Source organism: Colletotrichum godetiae (genome assembly GCF_030913485.1).
Source record: "Colletotrichum godetiae strain CBS 193.32 chromosome Unknown BDP55scaffold_1, whole genome shotgun sequence".
Classification (NCBI taxonomy): Eukaryota; Fungi; Ascomycota; class Sordariomycetes; order Glomerellales; family Glomerellaceae; genus Colletotrichum; species Colletotrichum godetiae.
In genome coordinates this window covers 2,162,588-2,185,434 of record NW_026851249.1, presented here as the reverse complement: position 1 = coordinate 2,185,434, position 22,847 = coordinate 2,162,588, and the positions used below count along the sequence as shown (strand labels likewise).

General features: G+C 52.1%; 6 protein-coding genes across 6 annotated transcripts; 3 read left to right on the top strand and 3 right to left on the bottom strand.

Annotated features, from left to right (window-relative positions):
* Positions 1-1,626: 1,626 nt before the first annotated feature.
* On the top strand, positions 1,627-2,166 carry BDP55DRAFT_538397 (NUDIX domain-containing protein; the record flags this gene model as incomplete). Its single annotated transcript, XM_060567939.1, has 1 exon — positions 1,627-2,166. One exon carries the CDS (start codon positions 1,627-1,629, stop codon positions 2,164-2,166), a length of 540 nt encoding a protein of 179 aa, XP_060437198.1.
* Positions 2,167-3,761: 1,595 nt separating this feature from the next.
* Positions 3,762-4,643, top strand: BDP55DRAFT_625664 (dienelactone hydrolase; the record flags this gene model as incomplete). Its single annotated transcript, XM_060571508.1, has 3 exons — positions 3,762-3,879; positions 3,943-4,259; positions 4,314-4,643. The coding sequence occupies 3 exons, from the start codon at positions 3,762-3,764 to the stop codon at positions 4,641-4,643; spliced, it is 765 nt and encodes a 254-aa protein (XP_060437197.1).
* Positions 4,644-6,335: 1,692 nt separating this feature from the next.
* Positions 6,336-7,900, bottom strand: BDP55DRAFT_517253 (uncharacterized protein; the record flags this gene model as incomplete). The annotated part of the gene is made up of 2 exons (XM_060567748.1): positions 6,336-7,008; positions 7,068-7,900. Coding segments are annotated over 2 exons (1,506 nt in total), but the record flags the coding sequence as incomplete, so codon positions are not given.
* Positions 7,901-9,888: 1,988 nt separating this feature from the next.
* Positions 9,889-11,652, bottom strand: BDP55DRAFT_709743 (ankyrin repeat-containing domain protein). The gene is made up of 2 exons (XM_060578136.1): positions 11,325-11,652; positions 9,889-11,252 (listed from the first exon to the last, which is right to left on the bottom strand). The coding sequence occupies exon 2, from the start codon at positions 11,227-11,229 to the stop codon at positions 10,183-10,185; it is 1,047 nt and encodes a 348-aa protein (XP_060437195.1). The 5' UTR covers positions 11,230-11,252; positions 11,325-11,652; the 3' UTR covers positions 9,889-10,182.
* Positions 11,653-11,654: 2 nt separating this feature from the next.
* On the bottom strand, positions 11,655-17,307 carry BDP55DRAFT_570266 (WD repeat domain-containing protein mip1). Its single transcript, XM_060570744.1, has 3 exons — positions 16,499-17,307; positions 12,401-16,044; positions 11,655-12,340 (listed from the first exon to the last, which is right to left on the bottom strand). Exons 1-3 carry the CDS (start codon positions 17,054-17,056, stop codon positions 12,121-12,123), a joined length of 4,422 nt encoding a protein of 1,473 aa, XP_060437194.1. The 5' UTR covers positions 17,057-17,307; the 3' UTR covers positions 11,655-12,120.
* A 758-nt stretch (positions 17,308-18,065) lies between these two features.
* On the top strand, positions 18,066-19,078 carry BDP55DRAFT_21109 (uncharacterized protein). The gene has a single exon (XM_060565997.1). It carries the CDS (start codon positions 18,241-18,243, stop codon positions 18,877-18,879), a length of 639 nt encoding a protein of 212 aa, XP_060437193.1. The 5' UTR covers positions 18,066-18,240; the 3' UTR covers positions 18,880-19,078.
* Positions 19,079-22,847: the final 3,769 nt, after the last annotated feature.

Below are 22,847 nucleotides of genomic sequence, written 5' to 3'. Positions count from 1 at the left end.
GTTGCACTCAACGGCGTAGTGGAGAACTTTATTCGGGGCCCTGAAGATGGCAGTTTGGCAGACGATGAAATTTCCCACTCATATTCGCAAAACTCGCATCTTTCACGAAAGTAAACTCCCCGGCCGGAGCAGACTGCCAAACAAAGACAGACACGGCAGCATACGGGGAAGGTTTCTGCAACAGATTTGGAAGGAGCCAATGGCACGGAGCTCTCTCCGGAGACCCACCGGCCAAACCCTTGCCGAACGCCGGCGGTGAAAGCCCCGGACGTGTTGCACAACCAGCCTTAGGTTCTTCCCCTTTCCGTTGTCTCTTCAACCCATCACTCACATATCCCCATGTCTACGCATTTCATGACACCTCTCCACAACTCTTGCAGATCAATCGTCAGCAAAAACAAACGTGGCCACAGCTACGGCCGTCCACGTGCTCATATTCGTGTGACGTTTATACTGGGTCTCTGGTGTTCTACACGAGACGTCCTGATCACTTTTTCTTCAAGAATTGTTCATCGCTTATTCTACTGGCTTCGAGAAGCACGAAAGTACCCGACATAACCTGATAGGGTCTGACTGAGGTTGACAGTATGGGATAGATGGTGTTGTGGTGACACGCGACTAAACCTGCCTGAGAAAGAAACAGAGCCCGTCTCCGGCCACGGCAGCAAGGAGCCGATCTCATTCGCTTGTTAGTTTCAAGCCGAATATCTCACCACCCGGTCAGAGATGATTGATCATATTTCCTTCCGTTTCTTCTTACCCACGTGGTGTGCATCGTGCCTCTCTTATTTCCAAATAAGGCACCCTTCACTTTTACCTTCTCTCCCAGGGCAGACCGCGATTTGTGGGCAACCCATGCAGTACACTCACACCCCAGTCTCACCGATCGCTAACCCATGCCTCACCGGTATGCGCTCACCGGGCTAGGCCCTGCAGTTTGTTCTTTTCAACCTTTTTTTTATTGCTGTTGTCTTTAGGGCTACTAGTACGGATATGGGACCCGGATAGTGGGGTGAGTGTCTTGATGCCGGCTGCGGCGGGCGCAGCAGGTTTGCCTTTTTGGCACCCTTTCGAAGGCGGTCTCTTTTTCCTCTCTGTCAATTTCTCTCTCTCAAGCCTTGGCTCGAGGATGGCGATGTGCTACTGCATGAAACAGAACCGGTCAGTGACAGATGTTGGATGGTGCCCGGAGGCTTGGAAGAGATGTCAACGCCGAGAGGCCTGATGGAGGCAGACCGGTGGCTCGAGTGAGCGTTCTTGCCAGCAGGCTTTCGCGATACGATTCACCGCCATAAGATCAAGGGCGGGTATATGAAGAGGGAAGCCCTAGTCGGCGAATTGGCTTGATCTGATTTCGCCGACCCAGACTAAAGGCAGTTGCCGAGGAGAGTTCTTTGTTCTAGAAACAAGCCATCCCCAAACAAGACAACCTCATCCCTCTCTGGGCCGAGGATACACATCATCAACTACCTTCATTCTTCATCTTCTTACTTTCAATTTGTCTGTCACTTTAGCTCAAATCATCTGAAAATTCCCCATAGCCTTTTCATCACCACAAGTCGAGACAAAATGGCACCCTCTGCGTTACTGGAACAGCCCCAGATGTACGCATCAACTATCTCGGATATGGCACGCGGCCGCAAGTTCTACCCTTCCAACAAGTTCATCATCAGCTGCGGCACCGTCACAATCGACATGCGGGCACGGCGCGTACTCCTCATCTACAACAAGAGACACGCAATCTACCAGATGCCCAAGGGACGGAAAGATATCGGCGAAGACCTCCTCGCAGCGGCGCTACGCGAGACCCGCGAGGAGACGGGAGTCACGGTCAAGCCCATTACCTTGAGACTCAGCACGAGAGCGACACCTGCGGGTGGTCCCTCTGGTGCCCCGGAAGTGTCCGAGGAGATCACCGATACGGAACCGATTGCCGTGTGTCACTACCCAGACCCGGCCACCGGAGCTATGAAGATGGTGTTTTACTTTGTTGCGGAAGGAAACTGTAAACTTGGGCCGGAGGGTTGGACGGGAGAGGACAGGGTCAAGTTTGATGTCAGCTGGGTTGATGTCGATGAAGCTGCGGACAAGTTGGCTTTCAAGGAGGATGGCATGGTCGTCACCAAGGCCCTGGAGGATTTGAGAAAATCGGGGTATGATATCTGATTTCTTGGGGTGCTTTGTGTTTCTATTGGGTCGGAAAAGTTGGGCGTTGGCCACTGGAAAACGGGAGGCATTGACGATTTGCGTGGGGTAATTTGACTTGAGCACAACCACGGCGGCATCTGGTGTTGGTATTTGTCGGGATCCTCTCCTTTTTTGGGCCGGAAAACATCTGGATGCAAAGAATTTTGGACCAAATTGTTTACAGGAAGCAGTTTCCAATCGCAGTCTGTTTGTCTCGGTCACTTTGATGAATCTCAGTAGACCATTGAGCGCCATGAGAGCTACCAACCCGATGGCTCGAGGACCACCCCGAGGACCTTCTGACTCGTTGTCAACGAAGAAAAAAAAGTCTTAGTGGAAGAAAAGAGAAAACATGAGGAAACGGAACTTCGGCCGCGGACCAACTCCCGAACATAGCGGGAGTCTGACAGCTTGGCGGTGACAGGGGCTCCCCATCCATCCCGGATGCATTATCCAAGTCTCCCCGGCGACATAATTGCCCCCAAATTGCGATCGATTCCTTGGAAGAAAGTTCAATCTGACAAACCAGAACGCTGGGTCTTGCAGGACGGGCTGGACGGCGGTGGATGCAAGGCTGCGGCGGTCCAGCCCACCGCTGCCTGCGGCCGCTTCCCTGCCATTAAGACATCTGATGGAATAGAGACGTGCGGGAGAAAATGGCTGAGAACTGCCCAGTCTTATTGCATCCAATTTCGATTGATGATTGGTTTGCGTTCTATTCACCGCGTGTATGTCTCGTCGTGCCGTCCCTTGGCGTCTCTCATTTTCCATGAGTACGATTCATTCACCGCGATGAAATCGAGGAAAGACGAAAGGAATAGAGACAACATTGTTGGCCGAGAAAGATTAATTACCCAGCCGCATGAATCTTTTCTTTTGTGAGTCTTTCCTGACTAGCAAGCGCAATCGATGTCTCGGGTCGACCGCGACTGCCGAAACCAGACGGCCGAACTCGGGACCGGCGCCGGCAACCATCAACTTAGTGGGGCCGATCAGATCCACCACTGGCGGGGTCGACCTCATTGCCGAATGGAAGCAAGTGGTGACATCACCCCCACGAAGCCCCTCCCGAGTCCCAAGCTCCAGAGGGGACCCTCATTGCTACCCCTCCATGGAGACAGTCGAGGACCGCGGCTCCCCCCCCCTCTCTTGCCAATCGCGAACAATGAAATCGTCCAAACAGAAGGGGCGTAAAAAGCTTCTGTTAGCTTCTTCTGTACTGTAAACGTCAGCGAAACGGAGCAGCTCTCGACCCCGCCAAACGCAGCTTAATCCGTCATTGACTCTCCACTTCAAGGAGCCCGCACCGCAGCGTATTACCTCCACTTGACGTTTGAAGCATAATAAATCCGATGTCTTCCCACACTGCTAAGGCCGCGTGCTCCGCTTCCCAAGCTTTATCTAGATCGTCGTCCCTGATCCCCAAACAACCTCACTCCCTCACCCCTGCGATAGCTTCGCGATCAATAATCACAACAACTACAAAGAGCCTTGCGACTTGCTGCAGCTCAATCAACAAAACAACACCCCTCCCTCAGCAAGTTCACAAGCCGTTTTCGACGCAAGCCGCCAAGATGTCGACTATGCCCGCTCAGCACGGTCACAGCGAGGGATGCTGCAACATTCCTCCTGTCGTCTCTAAGGGCTACGATGCCAAGGGCAGCTACGAAGAGATTGGCGGGAAGAAGACCTGTAAGTCAATTTCCAGGCCTGGAGAGCCAATGCGTGACAAAGCTAACTCATTCGCTACAACAGACGTCACCGGTCCCACCGACGCAAAGAAGGCCATCGTCGTCACCTTTGATATCTTTGGATTCTTCCCCCAGACGCTCCAGGGAGCCGACATCCTGGCCACCAGCGGCGCCGAGAAGTACCGCGTCTTCATCCCGGACTGGTTCGCCGGCGAGCCCTGCCCCATCGAGTGGTTCCCCCCCAACACCGAAGAGAAGCAGAAGAACCTCGGCGGCTTCTTCCAGAAGTTCCCGCCTCCCAAGATTGCCGAGCAGACCCCCGACTACGTCAAGGCTATTCAGTCAAAGTACTCGTCCATTGAGTCCTTTGCCACCATTGGCGTAAGTCTCTTGTTTCTGGAGATAATTGGAGAACAAGAACTGACAAAATCGCAGTACTGCTGGGGCGGCAAGGTCGTCTCTCTCGTGGCCTCTGGTGACAAGAACCCCTTCAAGGTCGCTGCCGAGATCCACCCCGCCATGGTCGAGCCCGAGGACGCTAAGGGCATCAAGATCCCCCTTATTATGCTCGCTTCCCAGGATGAGCCCGAGGAGGACGTCAAGAAGTTCGAGGCAAACCTTAACGTAACTAAGCACGTTGAGACTTTTAAGGACCAGATCCATGGATGGATGGCCGCTCGGTCTGACTTGGAGGATTCCAGAGTCAAGGAGGAGTACACTCGTGGCTACAAGACAGTCCTTGAATTCTTTGAGAAAAACTTCTAAGATCACATGCAGATGGTAATAATCACGAATGAATGATGAACTAGGGCAAGGGTACATCTCAGCGTAACATCCATACCAGGTTCACTTTAAACCTGCTACTTGACCGTCTTGTTTGTCTTCGAGTGAGGAGAATGGCCTAAGTTTGTGCTTTAAAATTTGACTTCAAAGAAAAGAGAGCGATGCAGCCTCACAACAGCTGACCTTGGTAATAGGTCCAGGCTCCTGTATCCATTTTGTAGAATTTCCAAGGAGTCTTCGACATAATCTCCACCGTAAGACACTTATTCTGTCCCCAGATTGCGCCATGCTCTTTGAATAACATGAGAGCCAACAGATTCCCCTTCTCGGTCGCATACAGTATGAGACTCTTTCCATCAAATTTCTCATAGATGTTCATATCCTTACGGGTAAATAGATATTAAAAAATTCCAAGTGGACATTGATCGCGTAGTTCAAAGCTGTCAAACAGCCGGCGTATTCTCGGTGACAATGGCCCGGTTTGTCAGGGTCCTGCTTTCGTGGTCTTCGGCTCTAACATCCGCTCCCATGTCTATGAGTAGCTGAAGGACCGGTACAATGTTTTCCGCTACAGAACATGATCCAAGACATTGGAAAAGTATCGGCTCTTGCTCATTCAGCTCGCTCTCAATACAGGCTGAACATCTGATGAGCGCCTACAGAGCCATCCCATTGCCGGCCATGCCAGCCAATGATGCAATAACCTCCTCGTCTACAACCTGAGTGTCAATAGAAGCCTCATAGGCTAAGAGGAGTTTGACTATTGAGTGAAGTCCCAGAACAGCTGGTGCAATGAGATCCTTTCCTATGTTATTCGACATATCGAGGTTAGCCTCCAGGTTCAGCAGCACTCTCAGAGTCTCCGCAAGTCTTCGATCCAAGAGTGAGATCTCACAAGAGGTGAACTTTTCTCCACTGGCAAGGAGTGATAACAACCTATCAAGCATTAAATTCCGCCAAGCAGTACGTAGTCTATTTGCTGCGCCCAGGCCGTTGAAATAACTCGAAATCTCCCGTATCGAACATACGTAACTTGTGTGTGACTGGTAATTCCATTTCCTCAAGGAACCAAGGAGGATAAGAAGACTAGGGGGTACCACTTGGGATCATCATCCTCAACCTCTTGAACGGCTATGAAGTGGAGGACTGGCCTCCAACAGGCCTGTTTCAGGGCTTCGCCATATTTCTAGTATGCTTGCCAGGATTGAGAATCCGACTGGTGGAGTTTTTTCAACCACAGCATTGTTGACTTGTCGATGGGCTTTTGAAGAACGTGGGCCACATCATCCTGCTCAGGCTCAATGCTGAGCCTTCTTTTAGCGCAAAACCTGAGGAGCGCCTCGAAGGCCTCGAAGACAGCTGCGTGCGCCTCGTTTAGAGCCACTTGCATTAACGATCGAAGAGACTGAGATTGATTTTCCTTGGCTGAGAAGCTCCATTGGGCGATGGGAATACAAGCGGGGTGTGTTCGATGGCACCACTGTCAATGTAAAACTTAACAATATCCGGCCGACCTGCAAAGACAGCCCACCACAGTGCGGTTTTACCACTTTCGTCTGCCGAGTAAATTTCATTTTCCGGGAGAGTTTGGGTCGTAAACAGTCGGAGTAGGCCGAAATATGCTGCCACTTGTGTTGAAGTGCCAGGGAGAGACGGCACTCTCTTCAGTTGTTCCAGCACCGAGAGGGATCTCTCGCGCATGGCTTGATTTAGCAGAAATTCAACGACTTTTGTAGGGATAATAGAGCTTTCACGGGCGTGCTGCCCCCAGTAATTAGCCGCATAAGAGAAGAACGGAGCCGAGTCCTGGATATTAATCTTCTTTCCTTGCTGTGCGGAACTGCAAGAGGCAAGTTCTTTCGGGACATGTAAAATATTCTCAATGAGTAGATAGCTTGTGCATGCCGTCGCAAGTCGAGTGTCGATGTCGGGGAACAGTAGGTATCGTTTTCCTTCAAAGTATTCTTGCGTTGTCTGGTGTACAAGTCGCACCTCACCGCTTTGCTCGCTGACGGTGATAAGTCCAGCGCATACGGATACTATGGTTTCAACAGGTGAAATGTTGTCCTGGTCTAGCTCTAGCTCGCCTTCTTCGATGGCAAGAGCATGTTGCAGCTCTGCGACTTTCAAAGGTCTTTTTGCACCAGTAATCCAAGACAGAACATTCAACGCAAGCTCAATATGCTCAGAGGGTTGAGATCGAATCCGACTCATGGCCTCATCGTATACAGCTGAGTAGATATTTCCATCTTCTTTCGTTGAACCAAAAATTCCAACTGCCTTCTTAAGCTCTTTTGGGTTCAGCTTCTTGGACCAAGCATCGATGAGCAGTCTCGCCAACAAAAACCTGCCTATGTTAGAACCACTTTCCTGGAGAGGAATTTTGAGAAGAGACTTAAAACACACATGCCGTTGACTTTCTTCGCGATTGAGTCTCGGATTTCCTGCTGGATATCAAGGTTGCTACGCACAAAGCTCTGCATACGCGTCATACGGCCTGACACGTATCTCAGAACGTCCCCCTCAGTGGCTCGAATCTCTATGGGAACAGACTTCTCAAATTCTACTGCCTGGATGATCTCTGGGATATTCCTGGTAGTTGCAAAGATATTGACTTGAAATCTTTGCTGAAGACGGAATATTTCCGGAAGAAATGCTTGACGAGCGTTTTCATCACACTCATCCAAGGCATCAATGACGATGAACACTCTTTCGTAGCAGGAAGCTATTGTTTGTAGCAGATCAATAGTCTCTTGGTTTGATCTCAAGGTTTTGTGTCTCTGATGCGTATTGTAGAGCGCTTCGAGACTTTGAGGGAAGGGCGAGCGGGATTGCGCCAGCTGCTTCGTCAAGCTGGATAAGAGATCGTGACAAGTTTGATGTTCAGCCTCCTTGAAGTTGCAATAGATGTAGGCTATTCCGATGCTGGGCTGCTCGCGAAATTGGTGAATCAAATAGTCTATAACAACGGAAGTCATTATGGTCTTGCCGGCTCCTGGCATGCCCCTGCATAGCAGAGTCTGGCCTTTGTTAGATATCCATTCGAATTCCCTGGACTCTAGTAGCCAGGATGTAGTGCCTGGATGTCTTGCAGAGAAGTAATCTCGTTGTTGTGATGAATAATTGGATGGGGTCAGCCACTCCAAGATTTCATGTTGATGTTTACTGACTTGCTCTCGGTGTAACCACGCCACTGCTTGTTTTGTGCCTTGTATAGCTCGACTGTGGACCTTCATCAGCTACGGTGATAATCGGGAGCGCAGAGTTGTAAAATGACCTGTCTGACGCGTTTTTAAGGGTGTTCAGAAGCTGAATCTTGACGGAGAGACTAGATTGGATGCCATTGATCACCTTGGGATCGAGCTGGAACCGCTGCCAAAACTGCGACAGCTTCGCTTTGTCCCATTTCTGCTTATCTAATGGCTTGTTGAGTTCCTTGCAAGCATCTAAGATCTGTTTCAATCTCTTGAGGTCCGTGTATGAACCTTCGATGATGTGCCGTAAAATTTGTTGCTCCTTGTCATCGAGATGCTGCTGTGGCTGACGGGCTGCCTCGAGAAGTGGCTCGATGATCTCCACGCTTTTACGGGCTGTCAGTTAAGATTTTCCTCCTTCTTCTTCTTCTTTTTAAGAATATAAGTTAGGAGTCAATGCGGGATCGTACTTCCCGACAAGTGAAACGAACAGCTCAGGCGCCTCAGAGAATCTGTCGTGGCAATGTCTCAATTTGTCAATGACAGCAATGAAATCGCCAATGCCGAACCCGAAACTCATCGTTGACGAAATTATCCGTAGGTTCACATAGACAAATGATATCGAAGCAAAGGAAAAAAGGAGTATCATAAGAGTTCCGAGGGAATTACAGGGAGACACGAGAAATAGATGTCGCCGAAAAAGATACCTACCTACCTGACCTGGCGTGACATTGATGTTCAGCCGCACCAACCCAATCAGGCAGCTTATGCAATCGCTGCACTGCTCTCTAAAAGAGACGGAAGATCAAATTGGCTTGCCTGTACTGCGCCCTTTTTGTGGATATGTATGCAAGGCTATGCTAGACGGGCTACAGCAAAGTAGGTGTCGACACGCTTATTCCTGCCCAACGGTTCCTCCTCTGTTGAACGCGGAGTCTACATCGTGGCTGTCTGTCTGGCCGCCCAATACGACAATTCACTTCCGGTTCTCTTGCCATCGCCCACCGGCCTTTAGCCCTTACCTGAAGGAAAGCGCGCGAACAACTTTCTCATAACACCTGAAGAAGGGAAAGACCAAAGCTACGGAAGAGATTGGATGTCGCAAAAGCATGATGAAGAGGAAGAGAGTACATATTGTGTTTTCGATCTCTTCATAGTGCACCTTGGGGGCAAACCAAGGCTTGCACATAAACGGGACAATCTAGCCGGGCAAATGCCATTCGATACCGTATTTCCACGAAGTAGAGACTTCCAGCTGGTAAGAAGCTCAATGATCGGGTACGGAATTGCGTAAATTGCGATGTGGAAGAAGGACTTGAGCATAACCCATCGACCCTTTGCGGCCCTGACCGGCCTCTATACCCATGTTTTCTGCCGGCTACTCGATACACCAACAGAAATATAAAAGAGGCAGATGCATAATGTATCAAATCCCGGCTGGGCAACTTACTGTTCTTTCAAGTTGTGTTTTCGTAGCTATGACTTCCTGGTTTCATGCATGGATATACTTAAACGCTTAGACTTGCACAATAGCTCCTTTGTGCTCTGGGTTTGAAGACGTGGGAAGTTGAGAAAAAGAGTATTCATCTCTCAACCAGACATTCACCAAGTATCTCCATATCTAAGGTATCTTGGGTAGGACCATAGGTTTGGCAAAGTTTGCTCTATCCAAGCAAGTAGTTTCGGCGCTTCCCACCTCCGTGGCCGGGATATTCCATTATGAATAAAACAAGAGGTGCATTGAGAGCAATGAGGCAGAAAGACAAACAAATGAAACAAGAGGTGCCTGGTGTGCCCGCTCGGATACGACCTCTATAGATCAGCTAACATCAACACCAGGAGATTCCTCCGAGGCCCGCAAGGTGCGGCGCAAGCAACACTAGTAGAACGCTTGACCGAGCTCTATCAGTATGAGTTCGCGGCCAAGTACAGCAACTACCAAGCAAGACTTTGCAGGAGACTTTAAACCGAAGGGCGAGAATCTCGAACGAAGAACTCCGAGCGACTCCAAGGCTGAGAATCTATAATTAAGAGGAACTTCGGGTAGAGAGGCCGATTTGGCATCAATGGCGAGACTTCTAACCAATTCCTCCCGACCAAGTTCCTCCCAGCCAGGTTCCTCATAACCAGGCTCCTTCAAGACTATCCGGATGACGGATTGAATCAAAATTGATAAGGCATGAGATCCACTTGCCTACCCACTGATGTTGAGCCCTTTCTTTCTTGCTATCATTCATAGAGGCATACGCGTAAAAGGGTGGATTCAAGCTAGAGCGGTAGTCAAAATAGTCACGCTAGTCAAGACAGTCACAGTTAAAATACCAGACTCAGTCTACAATTCGAGCATAGCACCATCGCCCTTCAACCCATCGCCTCCTCCTCCTCGGCGAAACGACCTCAAACCCCTTCCCCTGAACCACCGTGATACCAGCCTCATACTTCAACAACACCCCAAGCAACCTCGCATCCTCCGCCCCCAAAGCATACCCAACAGCTGTCTCTCCCCTCCCATCCCTCCTGTTCACATCAACGCCTCCCCGTCCACACAAAAACTCCACGAGATCCGCAACCCCAGCCGCAGCAGCAAGATGCAACAACCCCCTTCCCTCTCCATCAACATCCTCAACCCTCACGCTCTCGTCCCCAAGCAGCACAAACAAGGTATCCGTATCAGGCACAAAGATCCGGCCGGATTTAATCCACGCACAGAGGGCATACCATAACGGCGCCCGTAGATCCCCGTCTCTGAGGTTCATGTCTACATCCGGGGCTGTCATAAGCAGACGGGCCATCGCTGGGTTGGTTGTTTCCGCGGCGTATGATATCGCTGTTCTACCACTTGCGTCTGGGAGGTTCACGTCGGCTTCGTGGGTAAGGAGTAAGTTGACCGCGTCTAGGTTTCCGCGCCGGGCGTGTTCGCAGAGGGGGATGGTTCCTTGGGCGGACATGGTGTTTGGGTTCGCACCCTGGCGGAGGAGGTTTCGTAGTTCGTCTAGGAACTTCCCATTGGTGATATCGTTTATTTTCATGTCCAGGACTGTCTCTGCGCTTGGGGCGCTCACGCGGACCGGTTTTTGCTTGATAGGTTCGGGATCTTGTGTATCAGGAGACGCCTCGGTCGTGGTGTTTGCGACGTCGACCCATCCCTGATCGATAGCTTCAGGGGACTTTGGATCCAACGAGGTACCCATATACGGTTCGTCGGAAGTGCTCGGTCTGTCATCGCTGACAATTTCCTGGACTTGTCGGTCCAAAATGGCATCTACCCCGGAACCGTATACCTCAGGCTTGATCTCCGGAGCAACCTCAGCCACCTCGCGCCGCCGTGCCTCCAGTTCCCAGGCCTCGGGCCTCGAATTGATCTCACGAACCATCGTCGGTGCTTTTGGTGGAAGGCCTAAAGTAGAATCGTCAGAAACCCAGCGATGAACGAGATCCACGCCCCAGAAGCTGGAAGCAGATGGCTTACCTGTTCCTGTTGTACTACTCTACCTCGGAATATACGCACTAAACGAAGGAATCAAACCCCAAGGGAAAACGGGAGTCCTGAGATGATTTCCCCAAAGCGACGTAAGCACGGATTTTGTTGGGCCGACAAAAGGCAGCCTTGTCAACGACTGAGACGCACACGCAAACCACACACACACCCACGACCCAACCCCATGGGACGCATATGCCCAGCCTATAACGAGGCAACCAAGACCAAATCCTCCAACACCTCTTCACACCTTTAAGGCTCGCAATTCGTCCATTCGCCGCGCTCTCAGCGTGTAGATCTCCTTTCTTTTAGGGGTGGCATGTGGTGGGTTACACACCAGGCAGCTATGAGCATTGCCTCTGCGTCACAAGGGCCACGCGCCAAGGGCTCATCCTACTGGTCCCAATTCAGAGAGGCTAGCCATCTTCACCTGCTCCTCTCTTCATCATTGCTTCAACCATGCTTACAATACAAAAAAGTCTTCTGTGAATCTGGGACAATTTTCATTCTTCTTTCATACATCAATTGGCTTTGAAAATGGCCAAGTGCTACCATTAGCTAAGTCATCTCATGCAACCATCTCTGTCTGCCGTTGTCGCATACACGCGACTAAATCAAACGCCAAAAACCTCGCCAGTCCCTGGTATGCTGCCGTCCCGGAATGAGAAGAAGTTGAGAAGAAAGAAGATAGTTACACAAGCAGCAAAAGAACCCCCCCCCTAATGCTCAAGATGTGAGAGAAAAAACGAAACCACAAGACCGAGTTTCACTTCCGCCGGCTTGTCATCTAGGCAACCAGGGGTTGGGGCTCGGACTTCTCGCAGGTAAAGAGATTGACGTGGTAGTCTCCACGAGCAGCGCAAGCCAGAATAGGCTTGTGCGGGTGGAAGGCAGTTGCTGCAATGGGAGAGCCCCTGTTCTGTTGGAGGAAACTTGAGTAAGGCTCGACTCGAGACAACTCTTGACCGTCAAAGTTGAAGACCTTGACGGCATGGGCAGAGGTACCACTGCAATTGGGGGTCAGTTTCAATATCGCGAAAGAAAGAGGAACCTGGATGATAACTTACACAGCAAACACTGGCAGGTGTTCATGCGTGCTGGCTGTTCGAAGCGTGTCTCGAGTTGTTTGGTAAACGTGAAGAGGTCGATCCATGCGGATATCCCACAGTTTGACCTTGCCGTTTCTGCTTGCGCTGAGCAGTTCCCGTTGTCCGCCACGCTGCAGATGGACGCTCTTGATCCATTGCCTATCCGTCTCGTCCTTCCACTTCTTGATCATGGAGTCCTGGGGTCTGATGCGGGTGTCGAAAACGCGAACAGCGCCATCACCAAACCCAGCTACAACTGTGTGTCCGGTCATCTGGTCAGACGTCAAAGACGTAACACAAGAGCCAGACCGGGCGGGAATGTCGATGACGCATTTTTCAGCACCAGCGGACCATACCCGAATGACACGCACATCACCAGCCACAAGTACGCGGCCGAGTGACTGCTGCCAGTCAAACACCATGCCAGAGTTGACATTACTGGGCACCATGTGCGTAAGGGCTCGCCAAGACGAGGCCAGGTTGATGGATCTGTCGGAATCGTAGTTTTGGTAGATTCTGAGTACCCCATCTGACGAGCCAGTCATCAAGAATGCCTGGTCATCTTCATTGATGAACTTCATGTCACTGATCCTCGAGCCTTCGGGGTTTCCGTTGGAAAACTTGCTCAGTCGGGCATGCTTCTTCCAATCCCAGACGCACACCGTGTTACCATCGTCTGCAACCGCGAGCTGGTCTTCAAACTGATGGAAAGTGAGTTTGGCGGGTTGCGAGCCATTGTTGGTGATGCCAAGCTGGTTATTCCACTTATGGCTACCAGCAAATTGCTTGAGTGGTTGTGTTTCTGTCAAGATGAAGTCGTTCCGGGATCTTCTCCACAGCCGTTCGTTGTACTCGGTACTGCCTGGTTCGTCTGACTCGCTCGGTTTCATCTGAGGCTCGCAGAAGTACTCGATAGACCATTCCAGGAAAGAACTTTGTAGTGGCATAGCTGGCACTTCGCCCAGCTTACGATCCTCGAAACCAGTGGAGACGGGCTCTTTGGCAATATGATAGTTGGCGTGAATAGCCGTTGGGTCGCTCTGTTCTGGTGGGGCTTCAGCAAGCTCAGGAGCCTTGATCTTCTGGGAACCAACCCTATGCAGGCCAGGCGAAGGTGCCGGAGAGGAGTAGTTCGGCTTCTCGTTGGCATCAGCCTTTCCGTCATTGCCAAACAGTGGCAGCTGGAAAAGCAAGCTCGCTGTGCGACGCAACAGGCCAGGAGATGGCAGTGGTGGAGTAGCCAAAGAGTTAGAAACGCCAATCGCATTGCTTCTTTGGCTCAAGTGCAAGTGGTTCTTTGTCGACGCACGCTTTGCCCTCTTTCGAATGTCATCAATGAGGCTTTGTGCATGCTCACCAACAGGTGAAGCCATCACAGCTTGGTGGACATGGTCCACAATCACTGTAGCGTCACGCTGAACCTCAGGATGAGGATCAACATTCAGCATCAGAGCATGCTTCCAGCAGGCTGAAAAGACAGTGTTGTGGGCGAAACCGTGAACATTGGGCTTGATGGTGCCGTCTGCGTTTCGGTTTTCTTTCCGTGCATAATGCAGGCCCATCTTGTGGTCCATGCCGTCCTGGCCTGGAGGGAACAATAGATATTCCCTTTCTTCTTGAAGCTGCTCATAAGCAGCGACAATGAACTTACTCTCAAAACGTAGAATGAATCTTGAGAGGAAGACAAGGAACTCGCGGCGAACCATTGGGCTGCCGTCATTGGCCATATCCAGAAGTGTCCAGGCGATGGACTCTTCGATCCGAGCGACCTCATCCGTCAGGTCGATGATGCCCAAAAAGGTAGTCATGGAATACACCATGGCAGCTCTCACTTCAGGAACGGGATCCTTGGTCAGGAACGACAACTTGGCCGGCGCATTCTCTCTAATACCACGCCATTTGGCCTCTGGAAGTTCCTGCCACAGCTGACTGATGCAGAGGCAAGACCACTGGCGCAGGAGTGGGTTCTCCTGGTTCTGCAGGTGCATTAAGCAGTAAGTCATTATGTCGGTTTGATTGCACACATGCTGCCCTGGCTTGTAATCCTTGCAAAGCATGGATAGAATGAAAGCGCACATCGCCTTATGCTCAGCTTCATTAACGACTGGCAAACCCTCGGATGGCTTCAAAATCTGGGCAAAGTAGTTGTACCCGCTGTCCTTGATAAGGTCCTGCTGGCAGGAAATATCCACAGCCAGAATACGGGTCCAGATGAAGATCATGACCGGTTTCAGTTCCGCAGCAGCGGACTGTAATAGCTTGAGGACATATGGGAAGATGCCTATGCTCAGAGCAAGCTGGACTGCCCATGGGCCCAGGTCAAGGAATCTTCCGAGCAAGATGAGCGCCCTAACTCTATGCTGTTGACTCAGAAGAACTTGTAGCACCACTGGGAGCTGCTCAGGGGGCCTCTGGGACAGGGCATCACCACGGGTGAGGTAGACGTCGAATGCTGTCAGTTGTTCGGTAAAGAAGGTCGAGTTCTGGTACTCGTACTCGAGGCCTTCGTTCTCCTTCCTTTCCAGCATAGGCAGCTGGGCCAATGCCATGTCCACGGCCAAGTCCCAGCTTGCCCACAACGGGTGCTGTCGGGTCTCGGGGAGCTCGGGGAAAGACTGTGGGTGGCACCCGTATACAGACATGATTCTCTGGGCCAGAAGAAAGTTGCGGAAAAGAGCGGCCACCATGAGATCCTGTCTGAAAAACTTCCGGAACAGGTGTCGGGGCAGGGTAGTCCAAGCGATTGTATCAGTAATAGCCGTGAAGATCCAGTTCAACTCGCCGAGTGGCGTTCTTCTCTCCTGTAGCCTGCCAGGCAGCTTTTTGGCGCGCTCTGGTGTGAGATTTGTCTTGAGAGGGTTCTGGAGAACGAAGAACCAGAGAGCCATCTCGATAGGGGTGGTGAGACATGCCGTGAACAGATCGGCTGGGAGGAGCGGGTTCGTAGGGAGATTCTCCTTGACGCCGCAGGCAGCCAAGTGGATGTAGGGCTGAAACACGGTCTTCTCATAATTGGGGTCTCTTGCGGCAGCTTCGTCCTCTTCTTGTTCGTGCTTCTCGACAAATCTGTGGTAGTTGTTGAGGATATTACCAGCTTCAGAACAGTCCCAGACGTAAATCGTAGGGGCATGAAGCCACTGTTGAAGATCGTAGAGCGACACTGGGATGTACTGGGTGTAGTTCTTATTAAACACCCAGATCTCGCCACTCGCAGTGGGTTTAGGCACTCCGTGGCCATTGTAATGAAGAAGAACCCGCTCATCCTTTGCGTTCCTACGCAGGGACTGACAGAACTTCTTCGTCTCTTCAACCGACGGATCGAGGTACTGCTTATATCTCGTGCGTATAGCCAGTGTCTCGTACTGCGCTTGGAGGGCTTTGCCGATGTTCTCGAGGGCCTTCTGAGGTGGTGGCGTTGTAGGGTCTGTCCATGCTTCCAGTTTGGCGCCCGGGTTCGTCTTAAGCTGGTCGGGAGGCTCGACTGAAATATTAAGGCAGACGGCCAACGCAGCAGACACTGTCTTGAGTCTATCTCGCATGCGCCAGTCCTGCAGCTTGTGTAATGTCGCCTTGGGCTTGCCTGTTGTCTCGTGTCGCTTGTCGGTCCAATACATGTACCAATTCTGGAGGAAGGAGTCAGCACGGTTCGAGTTGCGAGTGGAAACCAACGAGTCCCAACGGCGCAGGGAAGCGATGTCGTCGCACTCAGGCTCGTCTGTATCCAAGATTGCCGACGCGGCTATCGGCCCCATCCACCCGGGAGACTGCATCGTCTGAGAGGTCTAGATGGGGGAGGAATGTAGACTCGAGCCCTGGATACAGTCATGCCCCGCGTTGCCCCTCGGGATTGGATTCCGGACAACAAACTCCCAATATGGCGTGCAAGCCGGGAGAACAGAGCACCAAGTCTCCTTTCTTTGCGCGACGCGCGCTGACAGGAGACTATGGCTAGACCAGTCCGGCTGGCCAGCGCCGCCACAAGGCCGCCGCCAAGTGGGGAGGCGCAGAGCTCGAGGTGGGAAAAAGGAAGAAGGGCAAAAAGTGTAGATGGAGGCTATGGGGAAAGTTGCAACTCACATTTGCTATCTGGGCCAGTATTTCCGGCGACTCGTGATATTCATCGAAGCCGTGTCTGGCGCCCCAATGCGGAATGTCTTCTTCGGAGTGGTCAACCTCTTCAGGGCGGCTGACTCCAAATTCGCTCTTGGATCGCATCAGCAGCGGCTTCACGGATGGCCGCTTCGGTCGATCCGAATCCGATTGTTCGCCGGTAGAAAAACCAGCGACCAGGTTTTGATTATTACCCGGGGCACTTGATGGGCGTCTTGCGTTGCTGTCATCGTGGCTCGTGGATCGTTGAAGTGCTAGAGGAGGAGCAGCACCGGCGTAGGGTGAGGGTTGGGCTGTCGCATCGGGAAATGCGGAGGATCCGTTAGGACCCTGGGTCTGCGGCATGTTGTTGGGACTTCCATTAACTCCGAGCAGTGCAGTGCTGTTTGTCCTCCGCGAAATGCTGGCGTAATGTCGAGGTTGAGAAGTTGAGAGTGTTGGTTTGTTGGAGGAGCTCGACTGTCGAAGGTGACTGGCGGGCGAGGGGCGAGGATGGGTCTGATCTTGCGCAGCGGCAGCCGTCATCTTGACGGTGACACTGTCGTTGAAATTCGAAGTTGGCGCGCAAACCACCTAGAAATCGATTACTGCGACGACATCTCGGTCGTGAGGTGTCGGGCGGGATGAGGCGGATGAAGATATTGGGTAGGCGATTGCGTCGGTGACGCGAATTTGGAGTTTTTGGAGAGGTTGACGGGAGTGACAGGTCAGATCGGGTCAGGTTGGCAGCGCAGCGCAGCGGCTAACACCCGACTTCAGCTCAGCGTGGGCAGGTCGGCAGGCAGATCCACAGGGTGAGGTGCGGCAGAGGTACACCTGGCCCGCGGTACACAGTAGAAGAGACCAGCCAAAATTTAGGAATGGCACCTTGGGCTGAGGTCAGCTTCGGCCACCAGCCTATCAGGTGCCGGGAACAATCACCTGCCTTCTGCTTCGCTCGCTCCGAAAGCTTCTTCCGATGTTCCGATAAAGGTGTTTCTAATTGCCTGTTTCTAATTGCCTGTTTCTATTTGCCATATCTTTTGATACATTCGAGTCACTGTTGCTCAAAGAAAACAGGGGACGATTATATTCAATTTAGGAGCAGTGGTTCATCTCATCTCTCGAACTTCTACTCGGGCGCAGGTCACGTCCATCGACAACGAGAATAAGGTGCTGCGTATGTATGGGAAATGGCAAAATGAATCAGAAATGATGGATGGGAGGCAATTGATGACCCGACCCTGACCGCCTTTCAGCTCCACATCTCCGCATTTCGTCCAGTCTCCCGCGTCCACTCAGATCCGAATCGGGAATCGGGGGGAGATGAGGTAAGAAGGCCTCGGCCGGATGCACGGTCCAGGCCCGGCTCAGAGACATAAAGGCGCTAATCCGAAATGAGCAATCCAAGTTCCAACTCAATGCCTCTCTTGAATCTTCACATAGCTCCCTCTTGCGGCTTGCCTCGTGCAATCAGCAGAGCAGAGCCAAAGTTCATTCAGTCTCATTATGTCACAGACTTGGTTGGCAGCATGAACGAACGCTTCGGGCTCCGCGTTTGTCCTGCGAAAGTACTCGTGGACTGGTCTTTGCCAAAGACAGTACTTGCGAACGCTGAACTGGTTCAAGGCGGGAGGTCCTGTTAGATCGCCGCACCTGCCCTCTGTAGATGGACTTTTTGTGGTGGCAGGTGGTGAATTCCCGAGAAACCGCAGTGTGCCTGACAATCAATGTTTATCAATCTTGCGAAAGGCGCTACCTATGTGGCTACCTACCGTATCGCAGGCTCATTAACAGCACGAGCAAATCGGAGAAAACATTCCTCGCAACATCACTCAGGCACGGTGGGGAATGGGCTGGCGGAAGGCGGGCGCGTTAGAAACAATGTCTTGCCCCAAACGGCCGGCTCGCTCTCTGTTTTCCTTCCTCTCCTTTTTGCTTCCCTTCTTTCCGTTTATTTTGCGGGGACATCGTTATCGTTTTTTCTTTTCTTCTCTTCTTCTTTTTTATGGATCGTCGCATCCCTCTCCGTTGGCCTTGGGCACGTCATAACCGACATGTTGCGTATCGCCGACCCATTCACCTCTGTCTCTGGGTTTGTTGACCTGTGTACCTGGCTGCTACGATACGAGGTAGGATTCGCTTCAAGTTGTAAACTACATGTGGACTGTGTGTGGACTGTACTTGTGTTTCTTCTGAATGTCGGCTTGGCCGTTTCTGCCTTTATGCTGACGACGACGATCACGACGACGAGGGGGGCGCCCGCTTATGCTTGTAGCTCACCGCATGCCCTGCTTCAGGGTCATTCGTTGTTGAGACGGTTTATGCTTGGAGACCTTCCCGATCGCCGAATGCGGCTGCGCTCTTAAGACTCGAGACCTTATAAGATGGACTGGTCGGTTCGTCGTCGGCCGGTGCGTCCATGCGCGCCATCAGAGGCCATCGCGAGGGTCCATCCTGTTTGTCCTCTCGGCTCGAACCTGGACTGACCTTGTCTCGAACACGAGCCTCAATTCACATCGCGCTCGCTCATCGTCTCGCTCGCGCCGTCGACGATCAGAGTTGCACGCCAGCAGCCGCCGCCGCGTGGCCAGCTTTCCGTCTCCCGTCTGCTTCAGGCCAACGCTAATGCTCGCTCACCAGAATGAATGTCCGCATCTTACTCTCAGACGCGCCATCTCAGTACAGCATTCTTGCGCCGAATTTAGCAGGCAGGCTAAGCCGATAGCTTAATTTGCCAGAATTCCATGCCTTTTTCCATGAAAGTCTATCTCTGCGCCATCACCGCCCTCCCACTGCTCATGCGCCAGGAGTCTTCAGGCAGAGCCGGCGCACGCCCAATATGGCATGGTGAGATGCTCTCAACGTCTGTGGTGTGGAGCACGCTCCCTGTCGTGAGCCGTGGTTTGCACAGTGTACCTATTCGGATATGACAGACATCGCGAACAGTATCTATTTCCATACCGTGGGAGGAAACTAACAACATCCCTTCTCTCCCTTCGTCGCTCGTAGGACCTTCGTCCTCGGAAATCTTCCCGCCTTCTTGCTCTTACGCCGTCCAATTCTTTGCGGCCGCTGCCGAATTTCGAACCTTCAAAGAGAGTCCGTGTGCCAGGAAGGCTGCCGAATGGCGTTGAAGCTTTGGGAGACTTGAAACGCACCACCCCATGGCAGATAGACCCCCTGAAGGGAAATTATCCTCAACGTATCAATGGAACCGTCGCCCTCTTTGACTGCTACGGAGGAGACAACCCCCTGAAGCCACGAGTTTTACGGGCTACCAATGACCATTAACAACCTCTGCTATGCGCCAGAGCAGCATGGGAAGAATCTTCTCATTGCCACGAGCCTCATCGTCTTTTCCCTCTTGGATCTTCTGTCTTCCTTGGCGGATGGTCCGGGGGCCGGAACGAGGGCGGGAACAAGATGAGGATGTTCATGAAATCCTGTGGCATGGGCGCGCCGCCTCGGCTGCTTGTCAGACATGTATGTACGAGAAGTACATGCGTTAAGGGCATTTGTTTGAACACGCCGGGATGGGATCCTTTAATACGCTGTTTCTTGCCCAGCTTGCCCAGACTGGCGGCAGGGTGTTGGGGGCCGGAATGCCAGTGACTGGACGTCATGTGCTTCCATGTCTCATCCCGAGACCTGATGTTTGTCAAAGAAGAAATACATTACGAATACCTACCTTTCACCTGTCCAGTCCACGGGCATCAAATTGACTTTGAGGACCTGTTCGTGCCTCGGGTAGGTGGCATAGAATACGATGTTTCTGGGTGCGCGGACGTTCAGGCTTCAGCAATAAGTTGGCCAACAACATTAATTGCAGAACATCAGCAAGTACCAGAACGGACGTCGCCCGACTCGGACCTCAGGATCTGCAACCTTCCGTGGTATCGTGATGGGGGCAGCAGTTGGAGCAGTTGGAGCCTGTGATGGGGGGCGATGTCACGTTGATGATTGAGCTAGTTGTTGTTGAGGCATCCTGTCCCAAATGGGCAAGATTCCACAGTCGTTTTGACTGATGGGTACGCATGCCGGGGCCGAAGACTGGCAAGCCGCAAGGAACCTAGGAGGCATGTGTGCCCCTTGAAAGTTGAAAGGGGACGACGGAACAGCTGGCTCTGATTACAAGTTGTTCTAGAGGTCGGGAAGATCAGCGCCAGGAAGACTGATTTGACTCTGACTCAAAGTCGCACATGGCACTTGGCGCGCATCAGCTTTTGTCCAGACTGCACTGCAAAGGCAGCGAACGTCGAGGGCACGAAGCTTTCCACCCACCAGCCTCGCCTCAGAGTTGAAGAGGATGTTGAAAGAGACGTGTTCGAACAATGTGTGGGCGGAAGAGTGTGAGCCAAGCGCATTACTGCGTAGGTAACGGGTCGGTCAGCAGTCAGCAACCAGTGGACGGGACGGACGCCTCAGGTTGGGCTGGAGAAGTCCTTGATAGTAATAATAGAACAGCGAACCTTTAATCCTCATCGAGATGTTTGGATGGGATACGTAGATAGGTACTTTAGGGGTCCTAGCCAAGGTAAGCCAAAAGAAAGTACCTTTTTCGTACTTGATCCGACAGCGAACCAGTGACGGTCCCCTTTCTCGCTTCAGCGGTAGCCTGTCAGGCAAGGTACCTATCCGTACACACGTACGGCACGTTCAATGATACGGTGCAATTCGCAAGGCCTCGTCGTGTCCCCAGCTAGCCCGCCGTGCCCGCCCCTTTTGAAGGAAACGGGAAGCAGGTCACCGTGCATGATGATATACTGGTGAGTGACACCGTTTCAAAGGGTGGATCCCACGTGGCGACGAGTACTCTCAATGTCCCGCCTGATGTCCGAGAATCCTTCCTCCCATTCCCAAATCCCCCCCACCGTAACGAAAGCGCCTGCAGCCTCCCCGTGCTCCTCTCTGAAAAAGTTTCCCCTTCTGCTTGGATGCTGGGCTCTCCCCTACGCAGCCCTTGCACCCCCATCCACAAGCGAGCGGAAACTCAAGCTGCACGACATCCCATTGGTCCAACATCAGCTAAGAACAAGCCCCTGGCCCCCTCTAGGCGCAAGTGCAGAGTGCAGATGTGCAGGGCAGGTTGCAGGGCGGGCTAAAGCAGTCAAGTTGGTGGGTGGAGAACAGGCCAGCGCAGCGACCCGGCGGAGCCAGTCAGTGCAGGAACAGGAGCCCCCGAAACGATGGAGAGAGACTACGAGTGCCTAGGTACCTAAGGTGGTAGACTGTAGCCCAATGGCAGGACCAGGAGGTAAGGTACTTCGCAGCTAGCACTGGGCTGCAACATTTTTAGGTGCACTTTACCAGGTTCCGCTGTTACTCCTGCATTTTGGAGGTGAATTCCATCAGCCCAGCAGCATTGGATCCAATGTCTTCTTTTTTGCCCTCTGCCCCCTTCCCCATCGCTTCCCAATCCCTAGAGTGGCATTTCTTCCAAAAAAAAAAAAAAAAAAAAAAAAAAACCTCCTTTCTACAACGGCAAAGAGAGGCAGCGAAGTGACCGACACACTCTCGGAAAAGACCACTCTAGCCAGGCATTCTTTCCTCACGCTGCATCATCAGCTGTCTATCCAACTTCGACCTTCCTTCACTTTGCGATCGCCGTACCAGCAGCAACCTATTTGCGGTCTACCTGGCCCGAGAGCCTAAAGTAATAATAAACCGACCACGGACAGAAAAGATACGGCAATCCGAAGGGGAAAACGCCTAAGGAGAAGGGAAAAAAAAAAAAAAAAAAAAAAAAAAGAGTAATCAAACCCCTAAAAATCCGACGAGCCAACCCCCGTCAGCGACAGCTCTGCGTAAAGGTACGCGCGGAGTCGACATCGTCCCGTCTCGCCCAACACCCAGCCTCCTTTCGTTTCTCACCCCTCGCTCCCTTAGCACCTTACTCGCTTCACTGCGCCGACGAGGAGGACCGCAATAAAAAAAAAGACGAGGTTGAACATCGCAGGACGCTCCTCGCCTCAGCAACGCGCGCTACCCCGGGCACACTCCACCGATGTGAACCCAGCCATCCGCACACTCGAGCATCGACTCCCTTTCCCGTTCCTGCGTATCTGCTGCGTTCCTGCATCCGCTGCATCTCCATCGCGCCTCACCCGACTCGGCTTCCCAGCGACCTGGCGATAGCACCCGCTACCCGCATCATCGACTCTACGAGTAAAGTGCGACTTGAGCGACTTTTTTCATTATCGTGACGCCCCTAAACAACTTGTTCAACGAACGAACGAAACGATTTCAATTGATACCCCCCCAAAATCCCGGGCGCACTGGACACGACGTACGAGCAAGTCCATTTTCAACTGCCGCTCAGCGTGCAGGCCTCGAT

What these genes read in the sequence shown, in the direction of transcription:
- BDP55DRAFT_709743 (XM_060578136.1), bottom strand. Translation starts at nt 11,229, where the DNA reads ATGGTTCGTGAGATCAATTCGAGGCCCGAGGCCTGGGAACTGGAGGCA.
- BDP55DRAFT_570266 (XM_060570744.1), bottom strand. Translation starts at nt 17,056, where the DNA reads ATGACGGCTGCCGCTGCGCAAGATCAGACCCATCCTCGCCCCTCGCCC. An exon ending in TACTGGCCCAGATAGCAAAT is followed by an intron (nt 16,045 to 16,498) that starts GTGAGTTGCAAC and finishes TCCTTCCTCCAG; the next exon opens with AATTGGTACATGTATTGGAC. An exon ending in CACCTGCCAGTGTTTGCTGT is followed by an intron (nt 12,341 to 12,400) that starts GTAAGTTATCAT and finishes CCCCAATTGCAG; the next exon opens with TGGTACCTCTGCCCATGCCG.
- BDP55DRAFT_21109 (XM_060565997.1), top strand. Translation starts at nt 18,241, where the DNA reads ATGTTTATCAATCTTGCGAAAGGCGCTACCTATGTGGCTACCTACCGT.